The 21,077-nt window shown below is 44.6% G+C and overlaps 1 protein-coding gene across 2 annotated transcripts in view; it reads left to right on the top strand.

Moving 5' to 3' along the window:
* Positions 1-21,077, top strand: part of LOC139051641 (frequenin-2-like) — a 411,489-nt gene that overhangs the window by 346,753 nt on the left and 43,659 nt on the right. For both annotated transcript variants that reach the window (XM_070528587.1, XM_070528586.1), the window contains exon 5: positions 19,978-20,056. In XM_070528587.1, coding sequence (XP_070384688.1) covers positions 19,978-20,056 — 79 coding nt within the window. The remainder of the gene's footprint in view (positions 1-19,977; positions 20,057-21,077) is intronic.

The raw sequence follows: 21,077 nt of genomic DNA on the forward strand, positions 1-21,077 counted from the left end.
CGGGTCTACTAAGTATTACATCGCTACGTGCCGCCGAATGAGCTAAAATTTCAAACGCCAACGACGTTTGCCCTTCTCCTCGTGGGCGCCGCGCTCTCATCCGGAGACTCCGCAGCGGCGTCTGCGTCAGCAGGCGTTTGGTGTGTTGCGACACCACGCACCCGAGCACACGAGGGTTGGAAGCTCCCGCGTATAACCGTGCGCGGCTTAGCCATATCCGGGGAAAAGGGGATCCTGGGGGTTGAGCCAAGGCCGGGTGTTCGGACCTTTACGGCCCCACGGTGGCGGCAACACGGCCTTTTGTCCTCGGCTCCACGTACACGGCACCCCCGGACTGACCCACCCGGCGGAAATCGGTAGTTGCCTCTTCCTGTCCCCTTCTCCAATCTCCGTCTTTCTCTCTCACTTTCAATCTTTCCTGTCTTCCACTCACTTCATTTTACTTCTCATTTTCCAGGCAGCAAGGGTTAATCGTGTGTACCCAGTTTTGGGTACATATATTAGGTTAAAACGGCGTAGTATAGCTGACGTCTAAGGTATGTTCCTAACCTCCTAGCGCCCCCTTGTTGGGCTCGGTGGTGGGTGCATGGCTACCATCGCCGCTGGATGTTCTAAGAATGTCATGGCAAATGCATCCCCCCTTCCAGATCATGCTTACAAAAGAGGGCGCACCGAAGCAATTTTTTATTTCACTTTAAGAAGCGACGTAGAAACATTGCCAAGCTACCATGTGATGCACAGTGAAGGATCCATGCCAATGAGAACTATCTTCATTCCTAGTGGCGAAATGCCTGGTAGAAAAAATTGCAAAACAATACAAGTCTTCAAAGATGTCAAGTGGGGACCTCCTCCTTGAACTCAGAACCAAACACCAAGTAGAAAAGCTCGCAGATCTCGCCAGTGTCGGTGACATCAAAGTCAATCTCAGCAGACCGTTCTCTAAACACAAGCCGGGTGTGATATCAGAAGGTTTCTTAAACCTGAGCGATGAAGAACTCCTGGAAGGTTTCCAAGAACAAAATGTAATCAAAGTTCAAAGAATAACATTCCGAAGAAATGACGAACAAATTTCAACCAAACACGTTATACTTACCTTTGGTACCAGTATTGTACCTATACTCCGTTTCATACATCAGGTGCAATGCCACGGAGGCTAGAGATACTTTTTTCAGTGGCTGCGTTCGCACTTAGAAATAGTTCGATGTTTCTTGACCCGACTTATGCAAAAATTTTCTTTCTATAAGCTCAGTTCTGAATGAAAAATAATAGACTTACCCTTAGAAACAATCGATGTACTTATGCGGCTGCTAACACGTTGTTTTAAGTCAATTTGCTTTTCGTTATTTCTTAACTGCAGACCGTCGCGGCAGCCTCACGTGCATGCTGGCGCGAGCAAACGCCGCTTGCGCGCAGCGAAGCATAGACGGAAACGTGTGAAGTGATACATTTTGGCGACCGGACTTCTTGCGTAGCTCCCACTGCGTTGCACCTGATGTATGAACCGGAGTGTAGTACACTAGATGTGGGTACGTGAAAATAAACGTGAGACCATATATCCCAAACCCGAGGCGGTGTTTCAAGTGCCAAAGGTTTGCACATGCATCGCAACCATGCAGAGGTAAATCAACATGTGCAAAGTGTAGTGCCAATGATCATCAGCCGGACAACTGCAATGCGCCTCCACACTGCACAAACTGCAGAGGAGATCATCCAGCGTATTCGCGATCTTGCCCTTGCTGGAAGAAAGAAAAATAGGCAATTTCACTTACGGAGAAAGGGAAGATTTCCGTTTATGAAGCCAGAAAGAAATTATCACACTTACTTCAAACAACCTATTCCAGTTAGGCGCGGCAGGGGGCAGCGCCACAGTGGTCTCAGTGGTCTACAGGGACCGCAGTCAGTGGCCCAGTAGTACTCCATCCGCCCGCTTGGCGGCAGCAGCCTGTGCTGCTCCGTTATCATCAAAGACGGGCCTGCAGACCCCGGTTTCGCAAGGCCCTAGGCTAAACCGAACTCCCAGGCCTGAGACGCGCGTCTCAGCGCCTGGTTGTCGACCACCCAGCGCGTCGGAGAAGGCTATGGAGGTCGACGCAAAAACTCCGGCGTCATCGACACCAAAAGATCTGCGCTCTCTGGAACGCACTAAGAAGTATAAGCTCTCAATAACTACGCTAAGAAAGGGACCGGTAACCTGAACGGTTACGGTTCTTCCAATAGTACAAACGTTTAACAAATGTCACCTACAATTGCTTAGTATATACACATAAATTAACATTCTCAATTCCTCTGCTAAGGCTTTTATCATGCATTGGAATTGTAGAGGTCTGATAAAGAATTTAGGTGAGATAAAATACATAATAAGTAAGTTCTCGCCAGTGGCATTCTGCCTTCAAGAAACAAACCTAGGGCCCAAGAACAGCCAAATCCTTAAAGGTGTTACCATTGCCCGAAGGTTCCGCGCACACTCTAGCCGTAACCATAGTCGTTCAGGGCAGCACCCCTACACGATATGTTCCGTTGAATACTTCTTTCGAGGCTTTCGCCGTCACCGTTCTATCGCATAGGTGATGGCGATAGAACGGCGATAGACGGCGATAGATCTGTTCACTTTACATTCCAACCAATACTCATTTTACTACTAGACAACTGGAAAATCTAATACACCGGTTGCCGGAGCCTTTTGTTTTCGTAGAAGATTTTAATGTCCATTGTACCCTCTGGGGCAGTGATAGAACGGACCAAAGAGGGCAACTAATCGAAGATTTTATTTTCTCTACCAGCATATGTCTTTTAAATTCGGGATCACCAACGTATTTTTCACCAAGCTCACGCAAATTTAGCTGTTTCGACTTAGCCTTGTGCTCACGGTCTGTCTTTAGTGATTTTAGGTGAGAAGTCCTCGACACTTCATATGGAAGTGATAATTTGCCGGCATTTATCAAGCTATCATCCACACTATCTACCATAAAGTCTAAGCCACGTCGCTGGAAAATACATCTTCCCGACTGGCTGCTTTTCGTGAAATATGGAAAACTCGAAGAAGTCTTTTAAAGTGAACTCAGCGTAAATGAAATTAATGGAAAGTTCAGTGCGGTTTTAATTTCAACGGCAGAAAAGGCAACACCTCAAACGTCTAGCCTTGTGTGCAAAAATACCCCTGGTAGACTCCTGAGTGCACAGAAGAAAAGCAGCTTCAAAATAGGGACTGGGGCATGTTACAAAGACACCCCACCTGTACCAACCCCTTATGCTTGAAACAGGCCGAAGCCAAAGCACCATTTATCAAAAGGCAGGCAGAAAAATTATCGTGGAAGAAACACATATCTTCAATAAACAGTTCAGTCACATCTAAACGAATGTGGGAACAGGTTGGAAAGTTTCGGAGAGATTACTCATCTTACACAATACCGTTACTTACAAGTCTAGGTAAAAAACGACGATTCAAGAACCGGCAGATTATACTTGGCGAACATTTTTGTGATGTATCCAGTTCAGTGAATTATGGAAAGGAATTTCACAGTACAAACAGTCTGTTGAAAAACGGAAGCTGCCCACTACTGGCGCGTCAAATGAACCGTAGAATTCCCCCTCACACAACACGAAATAAGCAGTCCTTTCTGCAGAAAAAAAAATAACAGTGCCAGGTCGCGACCTTATTCACTACGCCATGCTGGCTCATCTATCTCAAGCATCTGTAGACGCTCTCCTTAAATTTTTCCACATAATCTGGGCATCTGGTATAATGCCGGCAGAGTGGAAAAATGCAATAGTAGTTCCATTCCTAAAAGCCGGTAAATCCCCAACATCCGCAACCAGCTACAGGCCCATTGCCCTCACAAGCTGTTGGGCAAAATCATATGAAAGCATTATCAATATAAGACTCTCATTTGAGAACCAAGAAACCTTATAGACTCCCGCCGGTGGGGATATAAAAAGGGTTGCTCAACTACTGACCATCTTGTCATTCTAGAACATGAAATTCGATATGCATTTTTACAGAAACAACACCGTCTTGTAGTTTTCTTCCATTAAGAAAAAGCCTGTGATACCACATGGAGATATGACATTTTAAGACACCTGGCTGCATCCGTGGTAAAATGCTGAACTGCCGAGCTGATTTTATGTCTAATAGAACATTCCAGGTACGTTTGGGCTTAGTAAATTCTCATAAACTTATACAGGAAAATGGCGTTCCACAAGGCTCTGTTCTCAGCACGACACTTTTTATAGTAAAATGAACTCATTTAATAAGATTATACCGTCGCCTCTAATGCACTCTGTATAGGTAGACGATCTCCAAGTGGCTTGCCGCGCCTTTAATTTGCCAACCTATGAAAGACAGCTTCAAATCACAATAAATAAATTTACACAATGGGCTAACAAAATGCTTTCCCTTTCTCCACACAAAAAACAGTTAATGTTTAGTTCTCTGAGAAACGAGGGCTACACTGCCATCCAGTCCTAAAATTGAGTGACGCCATACCGCCGCTTAAACAAGACCATAACTTTTTAGGAGTAACTTTTGACACCAAACTAAACTTCCTAGCTCACATAAAAGCACTAAAGATTAAAGCAAATAAAGCGCTAAATATCCTTAAAGTTTTGTCTTATAAGCATTGGGGTACTGACCGAACGTGTCTTTTGCGTATCTACCGGTCTCCTGTACGCAGCATTCTAGACTGCGGCTGCATGGTTTATGGCACAGCCAGACAGTCCTACATTCGACGACTCCAGACAGTACATAACCTTGGACAGCGACTGGCAAGTGGTGCCTATATACCGAACATGCCCTGTCAAAAGTTGATACGTTGAGTGTAACGAACTTCCCTTACAGCAGCGCAGAGCGTTACTCACTTTTTCCTATGTTCTCAAAGTTCCGTCCCCACCACAACACATATGCTACAACATCGTCACACAGTTCACTACACAACACAAATAAACCGAACATGATTAAGCAGCTTGTCCTGCGATATGAGGGATATTGTTGGGAGTATGACATCCCTTGCGAAGTCCTCCAGGTTGCCAAAAAACCAGGACGATTGCCGACGTGGTACGATTTCGCACAGTTATGTGACTGGATTTAAAGAGACACCCCACACAAACACATTATACAAGAATTCCGTACTCTTCAGGACAAATATTAAAATAACATGGAATTCTACACTGATGGCTCTAAAACAAAAGAACACGCGGGTGTAGGGGCCGTAACAGAAAATTAAGAAACAAATATTCGCCCACCGAAACATGCCTCTGTTTTCACTGCTGACGTTTATTCTCTATGGGTTGTAGTTCAAAAGATTATCACTGGAAAACACAAAAACAGTCATATACGCTCATTCCTATAGTACACTGAAGGCTCTACATCTGAAATCTGAGTGTGAACCCCTGTTAGGGGACATACTAAACATGGTCGCGCTTAACAAATACGGGAGATCAATTCGTTTCTGCTGGGTACCAAGTCATGTCGGGATACCAGGTAACGAAGTAGCTCATAGATGCGCATCGATGGCAGCGTACAAAACATAATAAACACAACACTTCCATATAAGGATAGTATCCGTGCCATTAGGAAGGCCTTAATGTCATAGTGGCAACACGAATGGGACAATTGTACAGACAACAAACTACACCTCACTAAACCCGTATTCGGTGAGTGAAAGTCGTGTAACCACCAGGAGCGGTTCTTTGAAGAAGTCGTATGCCGACTACGCATTGGGCGCGCACACCTAACACACAATTATTTACTTACAAAAGAAGACGTACCAACATGCGGAAAATGCCAAGAACCATTAACAGTTATGCATATATTACTCACATGCGCACTTAATCAACTACCAAGACGAAACCTTTTGCACACCCTATATCAACTGCACATACCTTTACATCCTGCTTTAATTTTAGGAGATGATTCGATAGTCCCATTACCTGACCTGCGTAAATTCATAGACGGCACTTGCTTTTGCACAACATATAACACAGCCTTCCTCCTATGAAATAGTATTGTAAGACAGCTCGAGTTTTGCGCAGCATAGCCTTAGCCGCTTTTGCGCCACTAAACCCCATTTAACTAACTAACTAACCCATCCGGAGAGGTGACGCATATGCGCAAGTGCGCTACGTATACATGTATATGCTGTGACGTCGCTCATAGTGACACGTCACTTCGAGAATTATTGAAGACAAGATATTTTATTTGTGTAATCTGTTGCTTCAATAGACGAATTAAGGTTTAGAGAAATAATAAAACACACAATCCTAACTTCAGCGTGTTTGTTGTACTTCGCACCGCAGCATGGGAGATGTACTTCCGTTTCGTCTGCTTGTTCCCGCGTTGTTCATTTGTTACGCGCAGACAACTATGTTATTTTCTACAGTGTTCCAGCGCGGGATCATGCTCTGTGATCCGCTTGTGTCTGCGTCAGTGTTCGTGTAACCCGCCGTGGTTGCTCAGTGGCTATGGTGTTAGGCTGCTGAGCACGAGGTCGTGGGATGGAATCCCGGCCACGGCGGCCGCATTTCCATGGGGGCGAAATGCGAAAACACCCGTGTACTTAGGTTTAGGTGCACGTTAAAGAGCCCCAGGTGGTCGAAATTTCCGGAGTCCTCTACTACGGGGTGCCTCATAATCAGAAAGTGGTTTTGGCACGTAAAATCCCATATTTTAATTTTTCTTAGTGTTCGTGTAGCACCGAATTATACACTCTTCAACAAATGTACACCCTTTGGGGTGTATATTTGCCACGCAGCAGTAATTGTCATCAGACTTGCTTGCGTTTCCATTCTTGAAAACGCTACGCTTGCTAGTTTCTTGTCGAGAATTCTCTGTCGTGCTGATAACGCGCATGCTGTTCGTGACTTTGAAGTACCGGGCTCGTAGTGTTTAACAAAGGAAATGCGCAAACACAGATGACGATTATTGTTGCGTGGTAAGATACGACCAGAAGGGTGTAATTTTGCTTAAGGGTGTGCCATTATTCAACCGTTCTCGTGCACAGATTGCGAAACCGTGCGCTGCGCGAAACGAGATAAACGCAAGAGGTCGCACGCGACGCCGTCAGCGGAAGTGCGCCGCACAGCAAGAAAGGGAGGAAAAAAAAAGGTGATGTCTATCACGTACGCGACGCGTCATCCTTGTGCTCCGGTATGGGAGAACGCTGGGAAGAAATTTCGCTAGCGAAGGCTAGACGGGGCAGATGCAGATAGCGTTACGTTGGCGGTGACGCTCGCCTCCTATTCGTTGGCGGCACTGAAATATTTCCATCTCGGCTACTAATAAACCAATGTGCCAACTTCTTGCAGTAAAACGCTCCCTAGAAGGGATGTACCACTTCCAGCGAAATTTTCTGTGTGGCCTGGTGTGGGGCCCTTTAAAATTAGGTGCAGGTTAGAGAACCTTGTGGGTGAAAATTTATTGAGAGCTCTGAACTACGGTGTTTCTCGTGGTCCAGCTGTTTCTTTGGAACATTACACCTAATGAATTATTTATTTTAAAAGAAAGAGAAAGGAAGAAAGAAAACAATGCAGAGCGCTACATTCTAGCAGCTGGAAGTTGGCGCCGTGTGTTGTTGGACTGTGCACCTCTCCTTGTTCGTTTAGGTCTGCTTTATTACCCTGTATGATAAACCGAAAAGCTTTACTATACTTTTATGTTTGCCTGGTGTGTAGCTATATGTTCCAGGAGCGTGGTACGCTCTGTGCGATATGTTCTTTTTATGTATTACGTTATTGTATGATAGGTCATAGCAATTCCAATTTAAAAAAAAATGAACATGTCATTGAGCCTTGTTTGCGATGTGTGTCCAAACGTGTGTCTCTGATGTTCCTCCGTAGATTACGCGGTTAGACATTGATTGCAGAGGTAGCGACATGGACTGAATGCTCGCGCAGTCGCACTCAGAAGGATCAGCGATGGGGGTGAAAAAGAGGTGTGATCCTCTTTACAGCACAGAAAATATTGTTCTGCGTATTTGGCAGCATCGAACCTTGTCGAGCACAGCATATGTAGTGCCGACACGCTTCATGGAGGCTGGCAAATAGAACAATGCAGCCAAGGCCACAAAGGCCTTAATCGTTAATTCTCACATTTCAAAAGAAAGCATGAGACCAAAGGGACATTTTGAAATCAACCTAGAAAAACGCAACCAATGCTTATTTCTCATGAGTGACCGAGAGATATATATGGAGTTTGCGCGATGTACAGGTGGAAACACGATGGGGAACATCGTGTGAGGGATGAGGATGGGATTCCAGTGCTGCAATGTCGGTTTTTATAGGGTGTCCCAGCTAACGTTAGTCAAGATGCTCAACGAAAAAAAAAAAGATTACAAAAACATGATGCAATATATAATTTTAAAACCCACGTTGGTCGGTTCTCATACCTCTGGCGACCGAACACCTTAGGTCTTATAATTTATCTTGCACCGTGTTTTCATATTAATCTTTCTTTTTTCTTTAGTGAAGCAACTTAGTTAACCTTAGCTCAGACATACGGTATAGCGGAGCTTTTCTCTGGCCTTGCTTTATTTTGTGCATGTACATCTCGAACCACATTGCAATCTTACATACCTATCCCGTTCTTTGGGACTCGGTGCATACTATAATGTATTCTCACCTTTTTTATCTGTTTGTACCTCTATATTTCGGGCCATATGGCGAACTGGCTGCTTTTTTTGTGCTTAACGTTCTGCCCTTATGGTGCTTTCCTTCTAAAGTTATAATAGTTATTATTATTACTGTTATGAGAAAAGTGTTAGCCATCACCACAGTAAGATTAATAATTTTTCTTGCGTTATTTTCTTTTCGTAAGATAAAGAAAAGGGGGTAGCATTTTATTACAGGTTATTAATTCACATACCACTCCTACACATGCGAACAGCTACAAACCTCAGCGCCCACTCTGATTCACATTTACACGGTCCCACAGCCTAGATAAGAGCGTTTCGAAAAGAAATCGAATTATGATCAAGGCTGTAGGAATACAATGGCATATAAGGAAGAAGCAAAGAAGTGGTTAAAGAAAAATGAGAAGCGGAGCAAGGGGTTCAAGGTGCGTGTCCGGTGAGCACCAAACGAGTTTTTTCTTCTCCTTTTTTTTATCCGCATGGTGCTACGATATTCATGAACCTAAATTGAAATCTTTCGCCTCATTTATTCTGACTTGGCTTGGATTTGCAAGGTTAGTCTCGTCTGGTATTCCCTTTTGCTTTCAATTTCATTATTGAGTCCGGATGACGCGGAAGCGAGTAAAAATAGAAAGGCAGGTAGAAAAAAAAAACGGGTTTATAGAAACGGTTCCTACATGTACTGCGAAGTTTGCATACTTCAGCAGTGAAGAGTAAAAAAAAGGAAAGAACACAAAGAGAAGTTCGCATCCGATTGGGCCAAAAGAAGTGTGGGAACGAGGAGAGTTCACTGGTGCTATGGAAGAGAACTTTGCTCGCCCTGTCCGACGCGGCTGCGCTAAATTATTGAACGAGCTTGTCCGGTGCGACTTGAAGCCGATGACCGGTTCTTCCCGCACGTAGCTGGGCGTGCTTAGAGCTGGACACTGAGGGAAGAAGACAAGAGACGGAGAGCATGCTCAGGAATACAAAAAAAAAGTGTTTTTTTTCGTAAACGAACCCATGCATATATGAGCCGCATGTATTGTGGGGCGAGGTTCTCCGAAGAGGATTTCGATCAGCGGTAGGGTTGCGACCCGCATTTGCGCAAGGAAGGCTTAGCAGCGTGTTATAGACTTGGTCTGTTGGCGGCTCGAACCTACACATGTGGGTAAGAGGAGCACTGTTCCATAGTTTCGTCAACTTTGGGAACCTTGAACGTTACGTATACTGAATTTAGTCGAGTGTCGTTGTTTTGCAGCGAAAATGACCGTCCATGTCCAACGAGAGCGGCCATGGCCTCCAAGATTTGCACGCGCTGGGGCGCGCAAATCTCAAAGGCTATAAACCGGCCCGCAGTTCCTTTGCAACACCTCCAAAGGGCGCTCGCCTCCACCTCGTCGCAGCCCACGCAAGAGGCCGCGTTTCTACCAGAAAGCTCGCGTTCGTGCATAGCGTCCGCCGCCAGCGTTTCTCGAAGAAACATTACTGTTACATAAGCTGCAGTTGCCGGGCAGCGTGAGAAGCAGTCAGGGTTCTTTGAATGCTATCGCTTTCCACTTTTAAAGGCGAAGCTTAAGCTTCATCCAAATTTTATGCCAATGTCAGCTAGCTCTTTAAGATATTCGCCGTGTGTTAATGATGATTATAATTTCTATTCTGTGGCACGTGTCCACAACGGCGGTGGGGGGAGGGGGGAGCATGAAGCGACTGGTGAATTTAAAATAAATGAGAAGAAATTGGTAAAATACAATGTAAGATTTATCACATTGCCTAGCACGGATGCACGAAAACACATGTGCGTGTCAGTTTCCAGTTGCGCGTGCAAATTTACAACATTTATTTACCGGTTTCACGGAAGCTTCGCTTCGCATTGAGTCTGGCACGTGCGTTGGATCTGCATAACTTTTTCAACCCTAAAGGCCTCGGAACATTTTACCTCGCATATAATCGAAAGCGCTATAAAGTCCTATCTAACTTCCTTCTTCTCTTCTTTTTTCGTTACGTTCGACGCCTTTGGTCGTATATCTCACCATTTAATTGATCACCTGCGCGCCTTCTTCGTCGCCCGACAATTTCTATGCAATTCCTTATTTTTGCGTTTGATGTCGAGAAAGTAAGACGCAAGTGGGATCGGAAACTTATTAAAATTCACCCTTATGTAGATGGTCCGGTGTTTAGTTGCTTGCGTTTGAGCTTGATTTATTACTCCAACCTATCACATGTTGCTCTTGAATGGGTCCTCACCTTTTTGTATAATTGCTTTCCCAAAGCGTGACGTCCACATAACACCCCTGTCTTTCCTTGCTAACTTCTACGTCTTTAGAACATATGAAACATTCTTCATTCTTCTGTTTCTTTATATATTGCATACATAATGCATAAGTTTAGGTGGGCCTCGTCTCCTGCGATGAGACAGTTTGGCCGTTGGAATACATAATGGTTCAAGTGCCCACAGTATGCGACCTAGCTGAACGTAATTCTAGCGACTGTCTTCTGTAAGCTCCTGGTCTCTTTCAAAGGAAACTCTTTCAGGACTCTGGGAAGATGGCAAGACTGGGCCCCCAATAGCAAAAGCAGTTTTAGACTTCTTGAGCGAAGCCAGTTTGGACATGCAGTTGTGAATTAATGTGATGTTTACCATTGAATATTATCAACTGTGTTTGCAGCTATGATGCATGAAGATAGCCTATGTATGTGCACGTTTCTCTGTAGTGATGTGTAGGCATATATAGTTACATATGTAGGTAGTGTATGCGCACGTAACGGGGCGTTCTTAAAGTTTGTAAAAATTCCATTATGAGTATTGTGGAACACCGATGAGACATCCGAATAGGCAGTGTCCATCGCATGGGTAGGTTGATGTGATCCGCTTTTTGCGTTTCAAGGGCAACAGGTTCAGATTGATGCCGAGCTGGGCGGCGGTGTATGGTGACCGTTACTCTACCTCACCGCCAGCTCCAAGATAGCACGCAGATGCCGCTTTAGCAGCTGGAGACCAATCCGTAATGACATTTCGTTGCTGCGAATTTGTTTTATTGTAAAAGATTCATTTGCAGGTTATACTCAAGTTCTCGTTCGCGGCTGCACGGCGCATACGGAGAGCGTGTCCATGTAACACATCTACTACTCCCGTCACCGAATACCGTGCCACTGGCAAAGCACCAGAGACGCACTGCGAAGCACAAAAGCTTATAGTGCTACGTGCGCCACAGTGACGCGGGCCAACCACTGATGAAGACAACTGCCGCTTCACGACTGCGGACTCTCTATCGGCCGTTATGATCACGTTTGGACGGAAGTTTCAGCGACGTTTACACGGGATCCAGCAAATAGCACCATCCTCCGTAGTACCTAGGAAAACGCACATTAGAACCAACAGACCTCAGTAAAGGGTCCCCAGGTGTTTCTCTCACAACTCACGCGTGCGTGCACCATGCTCGGGCAAATACGAAAAGGAAGCTCTTACAGCTCCTGATTGCTTCCATAGGCACGCGAGTGTGAGCCCAAACCCAAAGTAGCAGGTTGCGTTCTGCGCACGCGCAGTGACGCTTAGGGGCCCCTGTTCTAAAAGTTCCTGACATCCTATAATGACCGTTAGAGCAATAATTGAAGTTCAGTGTTTGACGGAAGCCCGTCTGGTTGGGATGGAACATGGTGGAAAGGTATGCAAAGCCCGGGGCACTACGCCGAACAAAGCAAATTTAAAGAAAATAGAAGACGTTTCGGCTCCGACATGGGAGCCTTGTTGACAGGTATAAAAGACCTGTGAACAAGGCTCCCGTGTTGGAGTTGAAACGTCTTCTTTTCTTTCAAATTTACTTTGGTCGGCGTAGTGCCCCGGGCTTTTGTATACTTTTCCACCAAGCAATAATTAAGCACGCCCACGTTGAAATGACAAACTTGTGAGGAGGGACAGAGACAAAGAGGAAGAACTGCGGTGCTTGAGAAGGAAATCGTGATATAAAGAAACGTTGAGGCTGTAACCGGCTGAAACCTGCACAAGATCTCTTCTTCAGCGCGGCTTAGTGCAGTGGTATTTCGCGCAGTGCAATTATTCTGTAAGTGTAGGTCAGTAGCACTATACTGTATCTGCACTCATAGTAATTAGGCTACATCCAAAATCACGACGTGCTAAATATATGTAAGTGCATCGATTTCGGAAAGGTATTGGTTACATTAAGGCAGTTTGCGTACATCTTTTCTAAAAAGTGCCGTAGTCTTCAAAAGCGTTTTGGAAGAACCGTAGCGTGTCACATCAGTCGGCTTGAAGTTTACTTTTTCCTTTTTTTTTTATCAGCGCGTGCTGTGCTGTTCTGTTCTTGCTGTACTGTTATTGGTGATGTGCGTTCACAAAAGTTCAAGAGAAAAGTGATCGGTAATTCTATCTAGAAATTACAGCCCTACAGTAACGTGTTCTGTTACTAAGTTACTAATACGGGAAGGAAATTCTTTGCGATGCTCGTTAATCCTAGAAGCAATTAAACTCCCACAATAACGTTACATCAAAGTGATTACCCCGATTTCATTGTCAAACTTAATTTCATACGTCATGCTTCGTTGGAAAAATGTTTAATTGAGGCTGAAGCTCCTGTTCTTGGATATCCGTGCTACAAATCGTATAAGCACATGCCATGGCAAAATCACTGTTCATATCCCATTATTGGCATCAGTAACTAAATTGCTTAATGCAATTAAAGTACATTACTCGTGGTGCTACAGCAAAAGTAAGAAAATTATTTAGGTATCAGTGATATAATTATTCATTTATTTATAATCATAGGCGTACAGATGTGCCGGTGGTCGAACAAAAGTAACTTAGCTGCATCGGCTCACTGAGCGGTTCCTTATTCTTTACTGAAACTAATAGCTTTCTTAACAGGCCGCCATTGGAATATGAACCTGGGAACATTTAACGCTAGATCGTTATCTATAGTGAGGTGAGTCTAGCAGTGCTATTGGAGGAATTAGAGGGCAGTAAATGGGATATAATAGGGCTCAGTGAAGTTAGGAGGCCAAAAGAAGCATATACAGTGCTAAAAAGCGGGCATGTCCTGTGCAACTGGGGCTTAGCCGAGAGACGAGAAGTAGCACTCGGATTCCTGATTAATAAGAATATAGCTGGTAACATAGAGGAATTCTATTGTATTAACGAGAGGGTGGCAGGTCTTGTGGTGAAACGTAATAAGAGGTACAAATTGCAGGACGTACAGGTCTACGCCCCTGATGACCAGGAAGTCGAAAGCTTTTATGAAGACGTGGAATCGGCGATGGGTAGAGTGAAAACAAAATACACTATACTAATGGGCGACTTTAATGCCAAGGTAGGCAAGAAGCAGGCTGGAGACAAGGCAGTGGGGGAATATAGCATAGGCACTAGCAATAGCAAAGGACAGTTATTAGTACAGTTTGCGGAACAGAATAATATGAGGATAATGAATACCTTCTTCCGCAAGCGCAATAGCCGAAAGTGGACGTGGAGGATGCCGAATGACGAGATTAGAAATGAAATAGACTTTATACTCTGCGCTAACCCTGGTATCGTATACAATATGTGGACGTGCTCGGCTAGGTGCGCTGCAGTGACCATAGGATGGTAAGAACTCGAATTAGCCTAGACCTGAGGAGGGAACGAAAGAAACTGGTACATAAGAAGCCGATCAAAGAGTTAGCGGTAAGAGGAAGTATAGAAGAATTCCGAATCAAGCTAAAGAACAGGTATTCGGCTTTAACTCAGCAAGAGGACCTTAGTGTTTAAACAATGAACGACAATCTTCTGGGCATCATTAAGGAGTGTGCAATAGAAGTTGGTAGTAACTCCGTTAGACAGGATACAAGTAAGCTATCGCAGGAGACGAAAGATCTGATTAAGAAACGCCAATGTATGAAAGCCTCTAACCCTACAGCTAGAATAGAACTGGCAGAACATGTTAAGTTATTCAACAAGCATAAGACAGCTGACATAAGGAACTATAGTATGGATAGAATTGAACATGCACTCAGGAACGGAGGAAGCCTAAACGCAGTGAAGAAGAAACTAGGAATTGGCAAGAATCAGATGTATGCGTTAAGAGACAAAGCCGGCAATATCATTACTAATATGGATGAGATAGTTCAAGTGGCTAAGGAGTTCTATAGAAATTTATACCGTATCAGTGGCACTCACGACGATAATGGAAGAGAGAATAGTCTAGAGGAATACGAAATCCCACAGTTAACGCCGGAAGAAGTAAAGAAAGCCTTAGGAGCTATGCAAAGGGGGAAGGCAGCTGGGGAGGATCAGGTAACAGCAGATTTGTTGAAGGATAGAGGGCAGATTGTTCTAGAGAAACTGGCCACCCTGTATACGCAATGTCTCATGACTTCGAGCGTATCGGAATCTTGGAAGAACGCTAACATAATCCTAATCCATAAGAAAGCAGACGCCAAAGACTTGAAAAATTATGGACCGATCAGCTTACTGTCAGTTGCCTACAAACTATTTACTAAGGTAATCGCAAATATGATCAGGAACACCTTACACTTCTGTCAAGCAAAGGACCAGGCAGGATTCCGTAAAGGCTACTGAGTGATAGACCATATTCACACTATCAATCAGGTGATAGAGAAATGTGCGGAATATAACCAACCCTTATATATAGCTTTCATTGATTACGAGAAAGCGTTTGATTCTGTCGAAACCTCAGGAGTCATGGAGGCATTACGGAATCAGGGTGTAGACGAGCCGTATATAAAAATACTGAAAGATATCTATAGCGGCTGCACAGCCACCGTACTCCTTTATAAAGAAAGCAACAAAATACGAATAAAGAAAGGCGTCAGGCAGGGAGATACGATCTCTCCAATGCTATTCACAGCGTATTTACAGGAGGTATTCAGAGACCTGGATTGGGAAGAATTGGGGATAAAAGTTAATGGAGATTACCTTAGTACCTTGCGATTCGCAGATGATATTGCCTTGCTTAGTAACTCAGGGTACCAATTGCAATGCATTCTCACTGACCTGGAGAGGCAAAGCAGAAGAGTGGGTCTAATAATTAATCTGCAGAAAACTAAAGTAATGTTTAACAGTCTCGTAAGAGAACAGCAACTTACAATAGGCAGCGAGGTACTGGAAGTCATAAGGGAATACATCTACTTAGGGCAGGTAGTGACTGCGGATCCGGATCATGAGACGGAAATAATCAGAAGAATAAGAATGGGCTGGGGTGCGTTTGGCAGGCATTCTCAGATCATGAACAGCAGGTTGCCCTTATCCCTCAAGACAAAAGTGTATAATAGCTGCTGTGTCTTACCAGTCCTCATCTACGGGGCAGAAACCTGGAGGCTTACGAAAAGGGTTCTGCTTAAATTGAGGACGACGCAACGAGCTATGGAAAGAAGAATGATGGGTGTAACGTTAAGGGATAAGAAAAGAGCAGATTGGGTGAGGGAACAAACGCGAGTTAATGACATCTTAGTTGAAATCAAGAAAAAGAAGTGAGCATGGGCAGGACATGCAATGAGGAGGGACGATGACCGATGGTCATTAAGCGCTATGCACTGGATTCCAAGGGAAGGGAAGCGAAGCAGGGGGCGGCAGAAAGTCAGGTGGGCTGATGAGTTTAAGTAGTTTGCAGGGACGACATGGCCACAATTAGTACATGACCGGTGTAGTTGGAGAAGTATGGGAGAGGCCTTTGCCCTGCAATGGGCGTAACCAGGATGATGACGATGATGGTGATGATGATGATGATGATGAATAGCTTTCTTTAGTTCTTAAGTCCGTTCTCGTGTTGGGTGGTCGGACTTGGCGTGGAAAACGTTCATTCATTCATTCATTCATTCATTCATTCATTCATTCGGGCTATTCGCTTACATTGACAATGTTGATGGTTTCTGCACAGGTTTAGAGCGCATAATATTATGAAATTTAAGAAAACAAGAAACTTTACCTCACTTTATAAAAAGAACTCCCTAAACAACGAAGAAAAACGGAAAAAATAAAGTGATGTGTGCATAGATTTCCACGACATTATAGCGTGAAGCCTGCTCTCACAATGCCAAACCTATGAAATGTTCTGCACTCACGCTCGTGGGTTTCTTCGAAGAGCGCAAAAATGTCGCAAGCGTGGACGAGTTTGACAGTACGGAAACACGTACACGCAGTGCTGTCATTTTGGGCAAGTTCGTTATGCATTTCGAAAAGTTTTTTGTTTCTTTTTTTATTTCTTTTTGCGTTAGAACACGCGGACAAAGAAAAGAGGGTACGCGACACACGAAGCGCTTTGTGTCCTGTAGCCTCGTTTCTTTCGCCGCGATTGCTAGCGCAAAAAAAAAGAACACTTCGACGTACAGGCGCATACATGCACACGGGCGCAAATGCATTCGCATGCAGTGCGCGGTGAGGTGTAACACGCAGCATTGCGGAGGTGGCGTTTTCTTTCTTTTTTTTTTGTAACTGCAGCAGAACTGACGCACCGTTCGTCAGCCGCACCATGCCCGTCTGTCGAAGGCCAGCTACAGCACGTGACGACAATGGCAACAACTCTGCCGCTATAATGTACAGGTTTCTTTCGTTCTATTCTATTCCTTTCATTCGGCCCGGTGGCTTTAAGTGTTGCTCTACTGAGCTTGAGGTCACGGGTTCAATTGCGACCCCGGCGACCACGTTTAGATGGGAATGAAATAAACAACGCTCATGTAGTACTTAGATCTAGGTGAACGCTAACGCTTAGATCTAGGTCAAAGTTAATCCGGAGTTTCGCCCAATACGGCATGCCTCATAATGGGGTAGTGCACGATTGTGACCCGTAATACCCCACGAACTTAAGTAAGTTTGTTCTATTCCTTATAATACGCCCTTCAGTGCCAATGCCGGCGATAACGTTACGGGAGCATTGCTCGCATCACTGACGAAACACTAAAATGAAAAGCATTGCAAAAAAATCGTTACGCGATCCCTACTCTGGGGTTCAATTAGCCAACTATTCCATAATCATTTGCTTGAATCTTGTTCCTGAGCTCATAGTTTAACCGAAAACTGCCTGCTTAAACAAACTTGGCCTCGATAAAATAACTTCGCTTTGACAATCCCGTTAGCTAAAGAAAAAAATTCGCGGTTTGCACCGGGTCTGTTCAGCAAATGACTCTGTTTCAAAACAAAAAAAGCAAAGAAAAACAGATATTGGCACACGCCTGCCGTGAGCGAAGTTATTAACCAGAAGACGAAGGACACCGTTTCTTCTTTTTGCCCATTCGCCCACCCCCTTTAACGCCAGTAATAATCTGCTGGTTGGCGTCTTTTTTAAAGCTGCTGAAATTTGCAGCGAAGGACGGGTCCACGCTTCGGATGCCACACCCTGCGTAATTGTCCGAGCCCTTTGCGTAAACATTCTAACCTTAAACGGCTGGCCTCGGCGCCACTAAAAGCTCGCTTCATGATCACATTTTACGGTGTGTTTTGTGTAGTGGCCTGTTTTACGGCAGTACTTGTGGCGCGCCGCCGTTATAAATGACGCTCTTTTTGTCGCCAAGCGTGAAAACTTGGGAAGTAATGAGCCTGTGTCAAAGAGAAGTGATATTTTAATATGTCAATGCTGTTATTAGTCTTCCTAATTCAAAAGATAAAGCAACTACTAAGGCAGTCAGACTATAGTATATGCCGAGGCTCGCCCTGTCTGTCTCCTTCACAACGCATTAGATTGCATCCATATTATGCTGGAGAGCTTAGAACTCGTCTTGTTATTTCCTGAATACTCTGGGAATTGTCATTTGATTAATTAACTTCGAGCACTGGAAACCATGTAATCTTTTATCTGTTCACTTCTATATGCATGCAATATTTCTTTAACCAACGACCTCGCGTTCCATTTAGGAAGTTGCGCGTGTTTCTTACCTCCTAAATGTGTTCATTATACGAACATATTAAGCATTTGTTCATGTTGAAGCTGTTATTTTGCTTAATATATGTCCGCATCAAGAACTAAGCATGTACGCGAAGTAACGAGTAGTTTTCTCAGATTCCCCTTGTGAGTTCTGTAGTCCCAACCGGGAGCTGTGGAGGAGTGTCTATACTTTTGCGACAAACTTATATTTAGGAGCAGAACGATATAAACGCATACATAGAAATCGCAATGTTCTTGGCCATCCGACTTCAATGACAAAGTTCGTGCACAATTTCGACCGGGGACCCTATAACGTAAAACTATTCCAATATGTTTTTATTCCAATCTCCTGACGTCAAATTTACGTAACGATCGACGCAAGCATCGGGCGGTAACCGACTACGTTGTTTGAAAAGTCCAATCAAACGCGCTCCTCGTTTTTAGGAGGTCCTTTTTTTTGCTTTCAAAGCGAATAGTGTTACCTACACACAGCAATTTTTCTGATCTAATTGGTTGACACGAGGCGAGGAACACGCTCAAGGGGAAATATTTTCGATAGGGCCGATCCAGCGCACTTAAAATAGATAGCCGGATGAAGAGGGTGGTGCTGGCGTCTACGATTTGTCCGCTTCCCTTTACTTAGCTTGCGATGACGGCGAAAATCGCGGCGGCGTGCAACGCAAGGTTAAAAATGCGACTAAAACGGATCCTCAGCAAAGAAGAGCTGGCACAGCAATGCCGTATACGTGCCGAAAGATTTCAATAACGTTATACTGCCACGCGAAAAATTATATTACATGAAAATAAATCCATGCTCACGGGCAGCTCCGCCTAGCCAGTGCCAGAGCGATTCGCGGGCAGCCATCTTCTATTCCTCTCGGAACGGGGCAGTCTCCCGCTATTCAGAAAAGAAATTCAGTTCTGCTCGCCATATTATTGCGTCTTTAACGCGTACACGCCACTTTGCCTAGGTGTTTTCGCGGTTTTGTGACGTCGCGTGACAGACAGGTGAAGTAGGCGCAGTCCGAATACGTTTGGCCAATAGCAGAGCACAAATGGTGAAAAGGGTGTCGAATCAGAAATAATTATTTTTCTTTCGTTTGGCCTAGTCATGCATAATCAGTGTGCAGACATAATATCGGATCGAATGTTCTAGCGGTTTTCGTGCTGTCGCGTGACCGACAGGCGAAGTGGGGACGGCCCGAAAACTTTTGACCAACCGTGGAGAGCTTATTGCAGAATTGGAATCGAAAATCTTGAAATAGCTTTAGGTTCTAGCGCCCTGGGAGTGACTATATCTTCGGTGACGCGTTATTTGAGTACTAATGTGTTTAGTGCTTAAATAGCTCTGCTGCCTTTCCAAGTGATGCTTTATTTTTATACCAAGTGATATCGTTGTTGATGGGGTTACTGCTGATCTGATGAGAGCTTCCAGCCTGCCCTTTGCTTTTTGCCACCTGTGTGTGCCAGATTACACCTGCTGATTATGAACTCTCCCGTTTTCTTTCCAGGACGGCTCAATCGAGTTCGAGGAGTTTATTCGTGCACTTTCGGTGACTTCACGAGGCAGTCTCGACGAGAAGCTAGTCTGTGAGTACAAAATTTCTACTTCAACAATGCTTGCTACTAAACATTACAGTGTGGTTATTGAGGCGAAAGCTTTAAGAGGATCATACCCCCGATGGCATATAAGCAATCATCAGCAGCGGCAATGGCTCATACGCACCCCCCCCTCCCCCCCCCACCCCAAGCAAGCAAGAAATGCAATGGCTCGTCCCTATCGTAATGCAGAGGCCGCAAGCCCCCAGCAAAGTGAATAGTACAGTGCATACGTTCATTGTAGTTACGCATAAAACGTACAGAAACGCGGCATCTATCGAGTATGGTATGGTATGATGAACTTTATTAATGTCCTGAAGATCAACCCTTAGGTTGACGCAGGCGGCTCCCACGTCGGGACAGTAAGGTTTAACCTTACCGCCGTATCATGGGCCTTCTGGACGGCCTGTACTTGATCGGAAAGAACTCCACTGTGTAGGACTCGCTGCCACCAGTCTCTCTCCTTGTCACAGTCTGTGAAAGTCACAGGACACTGCCAAAGCATGTGATCCAGAGTAATGATGCCATTACACTTCTCGCAATTGATTGGTATCTCTCTTTCAGGATATATCTTGTTAATAAAGTTTGGACTTGGATAAGTTCTTGTTTGCAGCAATCTCAGAGTCACCGCTTGAGCTCTATTGAGCTTAGCGTGTGGCACTGGGAATTCCCTTCTGTTCATGTAGTAATGCCTTGTGATTTCATTATATGTAAGTAATTGGTCCCTGTTCTCCACGTGTATATTATTAAGGTCCTGGTCGCGTAGTGCACGGATAGTAAGCCCTCGTGCAGCTGCGTTAGCCATCTCGTTTAAATTCTTCCGAGATGGATCGACAGACCCCATGTGCGCAGGAAACCAGCGGATTTCGATCTCTTGGCTGTCCAACTCACCGATCAGCTGGGCAGCCCTTTTGGTTACAAAGCCATTGGTAAAGTGTCTAATAGCCATCTTAGAATCGCTGTAAATCTTCGTCCACTTATTATTCCTTAAAGCCAATGCTATCGCTACTTG

The sequence above is a fragment of the Dermacentor albipictus genome, unplaced genomic scaffold (assembly GCF_038994185.2).
Source record: "Dermacentor albipictus isolate Rhodes 1998 colony unplaced genomic scaffold, USDA_Dalb.pri_finalv2 scaffold_13, whole genome shotgun sequence".
Classification (NCBI taxonomy): domain Eukaryota; kingdom Metazoa; phylum Arthropoda; class Arachnida; order Ixodida; family Ixodidae; genus Dermacentor; species Dermacentor albipictus.